Source organism: Metopolophium dirhodum, chromosome 1 (genome assembly GCF_019925205.1).
Source record: "Metopolophium dirhodum isolate CAU chromosome 1, ASM1992520v1, whole genome shotgun sequence".
NCBI lineage: Eukaryota > Metazoa > Arthropoda > Insecta > Hemiptera > Aphididae > Metopolophium > Metopolophium dirhodum.
This window is the reverse complement of record NC_083560.1, coordinates 81,883,766-81,897,812: the sequence shown is the minus strand read 5'-3', so window position 1 is coordinate 81,897,812 and position 14,047 is coordinate 81,883,766. Positions and strand designations below refer to the sequence as shown.

Sequence of the window (14,047 nt, the reverse complement as noted above, 5' to 3'; positions counted from 1 at the left end):
AACTTATACGTATACAATTAATTATCACTTAGTTATAAGTACTCATAACTATTTAAACAAATTAAAATGTTGGAAAAACTTATAATTGTAACGCTTCAGCAGTCAAGCGAACAGTTTTTGGCTACAAGGCGACAAATGCGATAGTAATATGGTACGAGTGTACGACCACTAGCGAATAAATAAGATAGAGGCAACAAATGCCACGCTAATGTCGTTCTATTCAATAGAATCTATTTAATCTATATGATAATTTTTTATTTATTGAATAGATAACAAAAACATAGATGGGACATCGTAGATTGAGGTCACTATATTTTTGCGGCCGTAAAGTGATAACAGATTGAGGACGTGTGTTTAAATTTTTGTATAATATGATTATATATATATAATATTATATATTATAATATTTCAATATTATTGACAGTCAATACTCGATATAGGTATATACACTGATTTGGCCTCAATACTGGAATCACCGCTGATAAGACGTTATGTCCTGCTATGTTTTTATTATCTATATTTTATTCTAAACACGCACATGTTAATAGAATAGCATAAAATAATTGATAATATTCAATATACAATATGCATTGTCAAGACTTCAAATATTACATTAACACAACTCCATTATGACGGCCTTATTTGGAGAAGTTATATTATAACGTTGCCAACAAGACACGTCCATACAAACGCGACCTCATTTTCATGCATTTGTTCAAATGCACATTGCACCCCGAAATCCTAACTACGACGGTCATATTTGTCTGCGGAAAAAATATTTATAATAAATGTATGCTTACCTATACCACAAACGGTTAAACACAGATTATACACCATGAGCCTGTTTATCCACGGTTTGTCCGATATAAATCCTAGTATGATCCTTCCCAATGTGTTGGCTATGCCCAACAAGGCCAACAGGTAACTTGAATGTTTCGATGCTATGCCTATCATGCCGGCTTGGGGCTGGAACATGCAATAATATTAACACGGCATAGTAATAATATAATAATCAGAAAAATATTCACATAATATAGATCGCTGTTCCTACTGTAGATGGTAATTGATAATTACTATAAGAAGTAAAACGAAACTATATACGGAAAACTCAACACTTAGCAGTTTCGTGTCACAAATAGAACTAATAAAATGTTATAAATTAAATAATGTTATTAATTGCATTGACAAATGTCAGTAAAAAAATACAATTTTTTCAATTTAATTGCAATTTTAATTCTAAGGTTTTATATTATTTATTAAATATAATATACAAAATACAAATCAATAGCATACGGATTTATTATTCAGTTATAGTTATTAAATAAATGTAAATCACATAAAATATTTTTGTTAATTATTTATTATCTTAAGATAATCAATATTAAGTTTTTCGAATATTCCAAAAATTGAATGTTTAAACTGTGACGACTAAAATAATTGCATAAATATGCATAGAAAATAGAAATGCGTACCTGCTATATAAACACGATAGTGTTTATAATATATTCACCAAAAAGTACAGGTATTTTAGTAGTCTATATACATACTCACCACTAAGTACAAGTACGGTATGTTGAAGCCAATGCTCGTCAAGAAGTTGGATATTGTATACAGTATGAATACGGGGTCTTTAAGCAGAGAGAAATCCAACAATGTCTTTATTGTGCTCTTGGCGTCGGCGGAACAACAGATACCGTCCGAAAATTGGTCGCTTTCTATATTTGTGTTGGTCATTTCGGTGGCATAAGCACCAGCGTTGGTCGACTGCGATATGGTCCTGAGGATACATTAATGTGTTAGTTTTGCTTAGGTTTTCTAACTGTTAGGTTTATCAATATTGAGAAAAGCATAGGTTCTATTACGTGTGTACTGTGTAGGTATATGAAAATCGAAAAATCGTTTTTCCTTTTGTTTAGGCATCACAGACACAAAATTACCAAATTTTGCAAATCTGCAGTCATACAACATTGATCTTTAATTCTGATTGAATAATAAAATTTACTGACGCTAATTTAAACTATATAGCTGGTTAAAAATTATATTACTATGGTTCAATTGTATTTCTTGCACTTTATATTTCAGATGAATTGTATATTTTTAAATGCAAATGAAAATAAGAACATTAATAATTCAATAAATATTGATGTTTAGTGTAATTATTAGTTATTTTAATAAAAATCATATTTTAGATTTTTCTGGCCAACTTTTTATGATTTATCCACAGAATACAGAGTCAAAGTTACGTGGGAGGGGTTACTGAGAATTTTTTTAACATGCCAATGATCACGATGAAATGCATGTATAAATTAGATCGAAAATTATATATTATATAAAACCTTGTTTGGAATAATCAAAAGTTCTACAAATATAGAATTATTTAAGATACTTGACTGAGAATATAATAATGCATCTAATAAAACATTTTATACATCATATTAATATTGATGAAATTTAGATAGTATAAGTAATGTATTCTACATATTCAGTTTTTCTTTTTTATTATGCATTTCTATTACATAATGTTGTTAATTTCACGACCAGAAGAGGCTCAAGGCGAGCAAATCGAATAGGTAGCGAAAAATCTGAAAATAGACCTATGAGAGCAAAAAAGTTTTGTTTTTATTAGAAGTATTGAAGATTATTTTATATGAGAAGACTTATTATATTTCACAGATGAAAAACCCATTTATTAATAAATTCTCTATACTTTTTTTTGTATGTTTTATATTTTACAAAAAAGTAAAATATTAAACAAAAATTATCAGACTAAAAATTACTTTAAAAAAAATCCAAATTCAAAAATACCTTTTAGGTATTACTAGAAAGATTATAATTGCGTAATTAATTATAGTCATATTATAACTTTATAAGTTAACTGAAAATCACTGTCTCTTATGAAGGTATCTCAGACTTCAGTAAGTAGGTATATTTATAATTCTAGAGAACATGAACACTTGAAAATAAATGTGAAACCTAATACATAGTATCATTAACAATTTCATGATTTGTGTACACAATTGTACGTAGTGGAATGTATTTACATTGTACGCTAGAGCTCGATATAGAAATTAGATAAAAAAAAAACCATTCTTAAAAAATTTATCTATCATGATAGAGCACGAAAATAATGTTTAATTATTGTAGTGTACCTATATACATTTTTTGTTTTCAATAAACAATGGGTTTGTATTTCATGGACATTAATGGCAGTATGAAATTAGAACATGATAATAAGACAACGAAGAATTTAAACGGTCGAACATTCAGCAGTATCTTTATATTATTATATAGGTACATACTATATTATAGTGTAATTATCAATTGTTTTCAAATTATGAGTAGAATATACGCGGTGTTGAATTACCGATAAAAATACCTTATTTTTATTATTTTGAGAGACAAGAAAAATGTGTCCGAAAAAATAATATGATAAGTACAGATCTAACGAATAATATGTGACCTACGCATTTTGCAAAAGTATCTTATACATCACATACGGGGAAATATAGTACTGAAAACAAGATTAGAACTTGACGCGAATGCTATTGTGCCTATGAAACAGACAGTAATATTTATAGGTACTATTTTGTTTAGTATTTAAAGCACGAAATTCATATATAATATAATAATAAAAAGGGGAAAGTATATAACCGCTGTTCTGTAAAGTGGGAAGCAAGTGTACCTCATATCATTGAGTAGGTCACTCTTATAGACGCGTTCAATTCGAATTCAATGATAAATAATTACATATGAAAAACGATTCTGAGCGGAGGCGGTCTGGCAGCCTATTATATAAATATATTGTTATTAATTATTATAGGTAGTAATTTATTTTACTATTAGTAATACGGTACCAACTATAATTAATAAGCAATAGCGTAAAAATAATCTAAGTATTTTAAAATATCAATGTGTACATAAAATACAATAATATAAGAAATCTTATCAAATTCTCGAGAACAATATTTTTGAATTACAACGTAATAACGAAAATCGTTATTCTTCGTTTAAATATCGAATTTCAGCCAAAAAATCGTGCCTAAATATTTTTGAATAGTTATAAAGCAACATACGAGAATCGTTATATTCAATTTTCAAGTCTTTTGTCGGTTCGAAATTTTTTTATCGATATTTATAGAAAAAAAATGAATAAAAAATAATCAAAAATGTCAATTGTCTATAAATCTATAAATAGCTAAAAAGAGTCGACATATTTTAAAAAAGATACTTACTAACCTACTCTGTGTATTAAATGAAAATTAAACGTTTGGATAAAATGTCAAGTACCTACTTATAGTTATTCATTTTTTGTTACACCGAAAACACAATTATGATTCCTGTTTAATTTTTTTTCTTCATTTGTAAGGATATGATTATAAAGTGCACATCAGATTTATTAATTTACAATATTTTTAAATCGCAACGTATAACATTTTAATCAACGTATTAAACATTTCTAATTTTTTTGTAAACTGTTATAATATGTTTAAATTATTTGAAAAAATAGAGAACAATTATATCTAATAAAGCCTTCAAAGTAATTGTATTTTTCACACAACGTAAAAAATTGTGTTTTATACACCACGTAAATTATCTGATTTGAAGATCACCGGAAATGTTACGATTTTGTTTACCATCGGAAATTATGTTACCGACACGGAAGTAGCTCTTAAAGCGCTTTACATGGCGCAACGAGTTGTGAAAATCTAAAAATCCCACCATTTGTCCGGGTTAGATCGATTTTGTTGACGGGGCGTGCCATACTAGGACGTGCTTTAGTTTAAAAAAAATATTAAACCATCTTCATACTTGAAAAAAATGGACGAAAGTCCTCACGTATATAGGTACATTATAGGTACACACTATACGCGAAGGGTGTTTTTAGCCTGCTATACAATAACACACACATATACAATATACAATATACATATTATAAAAGTCAATTCGAATACTACACGAGACAACACTTGTGATTGTTGATCACATCACATGGTGTACAAATCATTACCTACCTATCCTAACTTAATACGCTACATAAATATATGTAATATAATATATTATGCAGAGTGCTTCGTCGTATCTCGTTGTGCCTACATACAAATAAACCTGCAAACCCTTATTTTTACAAGAACGAACGTAGTGAAGTTTTTTTTTTATATAAATATCGGTAAAACTGGTTGGGTCAAAGTTAAAAACACTTTTCGGGTTCATACTATTTCAATATAGATACTGTACATATAAATAGGGACTAAATTAGCCTTAGGCTGTACTTATATAAGTCAGCCACCCCCTACACAATTTTTTTTTAAGTGTACAACACAAGATTTACCGAGAAAGTACATAACATTATAATCAATTATGATACCTATTTTATTAGAGTAGGTACTATAATAGTTTTAAAAATTATGTACAAGCGGGCACAGCTCGTATATGTACAGTAATGGATGTGTTATATTTGAATTTAGTGATAAATCATGATTGGATATGAAAAACGATTCTGAGAGAAGACGTTATGTCAGCCTAGCATACTTGTATAAATAATAAAATTTAATCATTTAAAAATCGAAATTATCTCATGGCTGTAAATATCTGTTGATTCTTTTTTGATATAGGTAGCAAAATTTGTTGGGCATTTTTTATTAGAATTTCTAATGTTAGCTATGAAATGAAAAACTTTAATAAATTTCTAACTGAAAAATAATATACAAAATTAGAAAAATTTCTAATGGTTATATAATTATCACAATAAAAAAATCAAAATAGTTTGAAAATTTTACCAACGTGCTATGGAAAATGCTAATATAAATATTTTGTAAAAGTTGCATGTGTCTACATTTAATTGTTTTTGAATCAATATCAAAATCGGTTAATTAGAATTCGTTAATTAACGCTGAATATAAATGTTCAATTCAAACGCTCATAAAAAATTAATGTTACGTTTCAGTAATCTTTTTTTATTTTTGCTAAACGTATGAATCTTTTGATGAATCTTCTATTAAAATGTTTATTGTTAGCTATAAAAAAAAACTTATATGAATTTCTATATGAAAATAATTTACAGATTGTCGGAATTTTGATGAACTTTGTCAAAATTTAAACTGTTATTAAAGCATCTTTTGAGGACACTTGAGTTAAATTTTCAAGCTCTTTTATTTAGTGAAAAAGTATTTACCGACACTTGTTTAAAAATTCATCAAGACTATAAATATATTAAAATGAGTCAAAATATTTCAAAAATGTTACCACATATAAAAAATACTAATATAATTATTTTGGTAAAAATTTCATGTATCTACACTTATAAATTTTTGAGTTACACCAAAAGAATAAAACAACTTTTTTCAAAAATTGGTTTTGCGTAAAAATTACCATATTTTATTCCACTTTTTAAAAAATTTTTTCAACGCATTCTAAAACTACTAAGCATATTCAATTATACATTTCTAAAGTACCAATAAGATCCACTTTTCTATCAAAAAAAATGCTGATGTCGAAAATCAGAGTATTTTTACTACCCCAAATGTTGATGACAGACAGAAAAAAACACATCATTGTAAATACTCAAAGCTACGCTCAGAATCTAAAACACATTATTTAGTAAAAAGTTATTGACGGGCACAAACGCAATGTGACATCATGTTTACACTTCTTGCACAATTACACTAGAAAATTGTTCTATCGTCAAACTATATTAGAAACATTATGGATTTTATATACGCCGTCAGTTGAATGCGACAGTACATATTGTAAATTCTGTTAATTAAACAAATATTTTCAGCACAAAAGTTTCGAAAAAATTAACTCGGCCAAATGCAACGATACTTTTTAAATTAATAAAAACTAACTGTTGGGTTAAAAGTTTTTATTCGATAGTATAAAGTTCAAAATTGTATTAAAACAAGGGAACAAAAGAAAAAAAAATTAAATCATATTATTTATTGTTGTGTTAACGTATTTATGTGCATTAGTTACTTTTAATAATTATACAAGTACTTTAATTAGGCTTTATCTGTAATCATAATTCATGACGCACAATATTTTTTTTATCAAATAATAAGAAAGACCGATAAATATTTAATTTTCATAGAAATTCCAAAATGTGACATTTGTTTAATAGAGAATTGGAAAAAGATTTCTACTGTGGTAAAATAAACTTTTCTTGGTAACTGCAGCCATGTAAAAAATAATTCGCTGCTTCACACTGTATAAAAAAAGATAATCGTCAAGTTATAATATTATTATGATTGTTGAAAAAATACCAAAAGTAACCAGTATTCATAGGAAAATATATACAGGTATTATACTACGGGAAGCTAAAAATTGTATTTGTAATTTATGACAAATTGTGTAAGTGCCTATAAACATCAAGTTAAAAAAAGGTGGATAAGTGGATGTCGCTCTGCTGTACAGTAGGTTACAAGTGGGTCACTGTAATGGATGGTGTTAAATTTGAATTCAATGATATAATATCATTATATAAGAAAAACAATTCTGAGCGAAAACGGTCAGTCAGCCTATGATTTTACCAAGTATATTTGATGATATTATTGTGAATAAAGTAATTTATATATAACCTATTTACTCGGAGCCTTGTTTTAAATTTTCAATCTTTAGCCATAAAAGTTAAACATTTTATACATTTTTAACCACAAAATAATTAATAAATTATAAATTTGATAAATGTTGTCAAAATTTGAACTTTAAATGCTTATAAAAAAAAATTGTGCCTATGTATTTTTAATATTTTTCAACTGCTATTAGAACGATATATCAGGAGCCTTATATTAAATTTTTACGCTTTTTTACTCAATAAATAAAATTTATTGATATTTATAGAAAAAAAATCTAAAAAAATTGAAAACTGACAATGTCCGTAAACAGCTCAAAAAGAGTCAAAATATTTTCAAAATTTTATGGTGTATAGAAAATGCTAATATGAACATTCAGTGAAATTTTCAAGTATCTACAGTCATTCGTTTTTTAATTACAATAAAATAAGAAAATTGTTACATGAGAAATCGAGTGAATATCAAATGTTGTAAAAATATAAATTTCAGACGCTCATACAAATTTAATTTAAGTTCTTGTAGATTTTTTTTTTTTGATAAAGGTAGACAAACTTATGAGTAATCTTATATTATATTTTCAAATCTTAGATTTAAAAAGAAAATTTTTTATGAATTATCAACTCAAAATAATTTGCTAATTTTCGTGATTTTTCCGTATTTTGTCAAAATTTGAGGTTTAAATGCTTATAATTAAAAACTGTGACTAAGGATTTTTTATTTTTTTCATCTGCCTTTGAAACAATAACCTAGGAGCCTTCTATTAAATTTTCAAGCTTTTTTACTCAACAGATAAAATTTTATTGATATTTATAGAAAAAAAAACTAATTAAAAAATTGAAAACTGACAATGGCCGTAAACAGCTCAAAAAGAGTCAAAATATTTTGTAAATTTTATGGTGTATAGAAAATGCTAATATAAACATTCAGTCAAAATTTCATGTCCCTACGGTCATTTGTTTTAGAGTTACACCAAAAACCAAAATCGATTTTCTCGAAAACAGATTTTGCGTAAAAATTCCCGTTTTTCCTTAATTTTTCTTTTGTTTTTCACGTCGCTTGTGAAAACTACTGGGAAATTTGACCCCCCAAAGTACCAACTACATTCACTTTCCTATCAGAAAAGTTACTATTGAAGAAAATCCAAGCACTTTTACTGTCCTAAAAGGTGATGACAGACACAAAAATAAAAAAAAAATAAAAAAATAAAAAAAAAACACACATCATTGTAGAATCAATACATTCATCGCTTCGCTCAGAATCTAAAAAAACAGACTAACTCACTCAGTAGTATAGTGCGTTTTGAGTATAACTCGTCATTGATTAAGTCACTATAATAGATGTGTTAAATTTTATTATTGCTGAGACTGTGCGTTTATAAACAGTTATTTATACAAGGATAATATTATATTACACTACACTAGCAGTATTCCCGACTTCACCTGGGGAAAAAATGAAAATAATATATAATATATGGGGCTCGCCGGCTCGGTGTATTTCAATTTCAGTGTACTTCATACGTTCCCGAACAAGTCATGTCAGTAAACCAATTGTTTTAAGGATGGATCCGACTGAGATGAAAACTCTGTCTGCGGAAAATTGGATACGGCGCTTGTTGTATTTCAGGTAAAGTATAAAAACGTCAAGAGTATTGGTTTACCTCTGCTCAGAAAAATGAACGGATGTAAGCAACATACATTTTTAACATGGTCAAGTCGTTGGATCCAGATAAAAACCTGACAGTAACGCTACGGGTGTATTTCTAATTACATAGATCAATTTTTTAGGAGAGAAGTTTACTCTATAAAACTATACATAAGACTTGCTGATGTGCTCTATAAATTAAAAAAAACCCGTTTAAATGATTGAATAAGTAGTTCTATAGAGCCGTGCCGTGAAAAAAAATACTAACTTTGACACCAAATTTAAATTCAATAGTCATTGAGATTCAGAAAATCATTTTTTGGTTCTAGACTTAATTATAATATAAGGAATTTTTGTGAAACATTACAAACTTCTAGACCCAGCGGTTTGGGCTGTACACTGATATATCAGTCAGTCAGTGTTTTTTATTTATATAGGCAAACATGTATAAAAGATATTTTTACATTTTTCTGTCCAGATTATTTTTTTTATAAATATTTTCAACCATAAAAACCAAATAAATGGATTTATAAGATTTTATTATAAGTTTACACTAGAATTTAAATTACATATTATTCTTGAAAAGGGAAACGAATAATGAGTATATTTCTAGTTTTTAAATTATGCGAGGTTAAGTTCATAAAAAATTAGCTACTTATCCAAAACGTAATGTTTACAAGAACCTGTTTTTTTTAAATTGTTAAAGGTTATTAGTAAATAAAAGATAAAATAAAATCTTGCTATTATTCAACTTAAAGTTAACTGTAGTCTATAATAACTGTACTTTAACACTAATTGTTTTAGTAAACATTTGATATTTGAAGCCTATTTTTCTTTTTATATATTACAACTATAAACTAATGACATCATACATTTTCTAAACAATCTAAAAGTATAGGGTATTTTACAGCTTAAATTGATAACTTAAAAATCTAAACTACTTGAAAAATATTTTGAAAATTAAGCCATAAAATACTAGTTGATATAAATGTTTGGTAAAAATGTCAAGTTAGGTACTAATTGTGAGAATTAAAACACAAAAATAAAATCTATGGGGTAGAAAACTATTACATAAATATTTTCGTTCTCCTGTTGTTTTATGTATAAGTTATTCCTACAATTATTAAGAAAACGTACAGGAAATTTCCATAAAACATCATTGTAAAATTAATAGCCCCGCTCAAAACAAAACGTATAAATATTAATTAGCACCAAAATGTCAATACTGAATTTTGTAATTTGTGTAGTTTAATTAAATTGATAGGTACCTACTCAATATAGCATCGATTTTTTCTAAAAATATTTGACGTGTAATATCTATATGTATTAATAAATATAGGTTAGGATTTACACTACTTTAATTGTTTTTATACATCTATCTCACTCATATGTTATGCCCTTCACTACAATAAACGATCGTTTCTATCTACGCAACACGCATAGTATAATATAATATGTTTTATAGGTTGTATATTATACTATTTGCAATATTTACTGTACATAGGTCATTTATCAGTGTGGTCAACATTGGACTATCTATATGTTTGAATAGTAATCATATAAATCCAAGAATTCAAACCCAAATCCGTATAGCATTAAAATACATCAATGCACGCTGCCCACGCATTTTAACGCAACATTTAGCTTAAGCAATATTGATTAATTATTACTATCCTTAAATACATTTAATCTTTACTAGGTCAGTACAAAATATTAGTATGATTTAGTCTTCGTCCGCACTACCTACCGAGTATATTTGCAGTGGCACAACTTTAAATTTTGTGCCAAAGAGGAATATCCTATGGATATATTATTTAAAAGGAGGCTACCGCATGCGTGTGTGGTCTCCCGTCTTACAAACGTACGATATAGCAAATGTTCGTTCACTAGTTTCAATAGTTTTGATGTTAAGAGTGTATTAACCTCTTATTATAATTTTAGGAAAGAACATTATCATTCTATGCTTAAGCGTCGGTAATTTTTTCGATATTTTTTAATTTTCGTGCAAGATATGGGTATTTGAAATATTACAAACTAAAAACGCTCAAATCTCGCTTGAAAATTAAAATATCGAAGAAATCACCAACGCTTTAGTACATATACTGTTCTTAGGTGGGTACTTTAAAGTTTGATAATAGGTCAATTCACTCTAACATCAAAATTGATAGCACACTAATGAAACTAGTGAACAAATATTTGCCATGTTGTACGTGTGTAAAATGGAGACAACAAATACATGGGTAGCGTCCTCTTAAGAGATTCTAGATGATATATACCATTGTCTACATAGAAAATATTTCATTAGACATTCTTTTTTTAATCATTTATTAGATAATATTTTTATAGGTTATGTTATTTTTATAGGTAACGTGACGTAAACACTAAACAACTGCCCGGCCAACGATAGCGATTCGCGATACAACATTTTAACGTCACAAAAGTTGAACGCAATTTATAGACGTGTTTCTAGATTAAAATTTTTTTTTAATTCCTTAAATTATGAAATTGTTATATCCTCGTTATCCACGGATGACCGATCCCTGTTATAACATCACTGCATAGGTACAGTGTGAATCATTTAAATGGCTACACCAATTTTGAAAACCGCGTTTAATAATATTATAGTTTCAAATATATTATATTATAATATGGCGCTATACATTTTTACAAACAAAATATAAACGAATACTATTTTATCAAACAGTATTTTGAACTACAGATTTTAGTGTAAAAACAGTGTTATGGTAAACCGCATGTGTACGTAGGTATATTTATTTTTTAATAAGATAATTTTAGTTAGTATGCAGATGGATCGAACCCGTACAGATATATAGCCAACACTATAGCATAAGCATTAAGCATAATATTATACTAACCTCCTGCGGTTCACGTTTATGTTGACCAGACTTCCACTGTAGAATATGTCCTTCTGGTACATGATACCACCGCTGCCGCCATTCGCGGACGGCTTAAGGTTCTGGCTGGCGTAGCACATCTCATTCCGCTGCCGAGTGTTGAGCCGACAGCTGTTCCGGCAACCGGACGCGGCGATCAGCTCGGGCTGGCTGAGAGTGAACCGCGACTGTCTGTCCAGATCGTTGCCGAACGACGCAGCCGTGGAGTCCGCCGCTGCATTTGACGCGGCTGCGGCCGTGACCGAACCTTTGCTGGTCCGCCTGCCGTCCGACAACAGCAGTACGTCGTGCGACATCTCGGTCTGGTCGTGGCCGGCGCCACGCCACTCGTCATCGTCGTCCGAGTTGGGTATGTGCTCGTATGACCGGGTGGTCGCGTCCACGCTGCCGCCACCATTCTTCATCGGCTGGCTCTCAGCCGCCGGCGGTTCGATGATGTTCAGAACGACTGTGGTGGTCGCGGCCCCGTTCATCAGCGCCGGTATTTCGCCGTCCTCGTCACCATCTTCGTCGGCTGCGGATGTGGCTGCGTTCAGCGGCCGGAACAGCCCGCCGAACAGAGTACACAGGAACACCAGGCCCGATATGACGGCCACGGTGACCTTCCAGCCGTACCCTTTCACCAGGTAATCGACCAACGGCGCAAAGATGAACGTGCCCAGCCCGGAACCGCAAACGGCGATACCGGTGGCCAGTGACCTGTACTTATCGAAATAGCACGTCACGCTCACGATGGCAGGCAGATAGATCATACCGAAGCCTAGACCTGCGAACACGAATAACATAGAAATGGATAAGTTATGATGACATGTTTATGATTTAAATTGCGTATGAACATATTGTAATATTTTTTGTCAACATATAAAGCGAGATTCCATCACGCAAAGTAATACAACACCGTAACTTTTTCTTTAGACAGTAATATTTTATCAAAAGTGATATATGATATAATATTATCTCGAAAATATACTATGCAGATTTAAACTGTAACACTTACCCTATACACTGCACGTTAGATATAGACTATATGTGTATCAAGCGTTAAAATTCAATTAAATATAGGTAGGTACTATACTTGTCAATAGTTATACAAGTCTTAAAAGATTCCGAATAAAATCAGTAAAATTTTAAGTTATATTTTGTATTTTCCCGTATCCCTAATTACTTTTTTACAATGTACATTGTAAAAACGTATAATAGGTCACCTAGTAAAACTATTAAAATATATAGTTGAGCGGCTCTACTGAAATCCCACGTTTCGTTGCAACGCGGATGACTGCATGGTGGAGTATAGATGATACCGTGGTAATACAATACATATGCCTACCAATGACGGATCGTTACGATTAATTTTCCAGCATCTTACGACATCTTTTGCAGTTGGAACAGAGATTGATTACCGTTTTAGATATACTCAAAAGCAAATTTAGCTGTAAATATTCATATAAACCTGCTGCTCTACTATAAATATTGAATTTGGTTTTTATTTTTTCGCTGCATAGGTACTCATATAGGTAATAAATCATTATTGTGACGTATAGGTACATACGCGGCACATCGTCCCAAAAACATTAAATAATTGAGTACACATATTATGTTTACCACCATCAGTAAATACAACACCATTCTTTTTCTCTCCCCTCCCCTCCCCGAGTAGGCAGCATTCGGTCAGGTCCCCATGAGTCATGACTCGTATAGGTATATGGAAATATTCGTTATTCACCGCTTTCCAGCGAGTTGTCGGAGGTAAATTGACGATTATTGAAGAAATAATAAACGGTTCCATCACAGATTTAACTACATTATGAATTATGATAGTATCTACTACCTACATAAACAAAATGCGAGCTCCCCCGCGCCGTCACAAACAAGATCCAATTTGTTTTATTACAACACGATCTGCTGGTCCTATAAGGCTCGTGT

General features: G+C 29.9%; 1 protein-coding gene across 1 annotated transcript in view; it reads right to left on the bottom strand.

Annotated features, from left to right (window-relative positions):
- Window positions 1-14,047, bottom strand: part of LOC132934240 (uncharacterized) — a 57,544-nt gene that overhangs the window by 4,653 nt on the left and 38,844 nt on the right. Inside the window, exons 5-7 of the mRNA XM_061000525.1 lie at window positions 12,086-12,890; window positions 1,552-1,777; window positions 801-966 (exon numbers count right to left, since the gene is read on the bottom strand). Coding sequence (XP_060856508.1) covers window positions 801-966; window positions 1,552-1,777; window positions 12,086-12,890 — 1,197 coding nt within the window. The remainder of the gene's footprint in view (window positions 1-800; window positions 967-1,551; window positions 1,778-12,085; window positions 12,891-14,047) is intronic.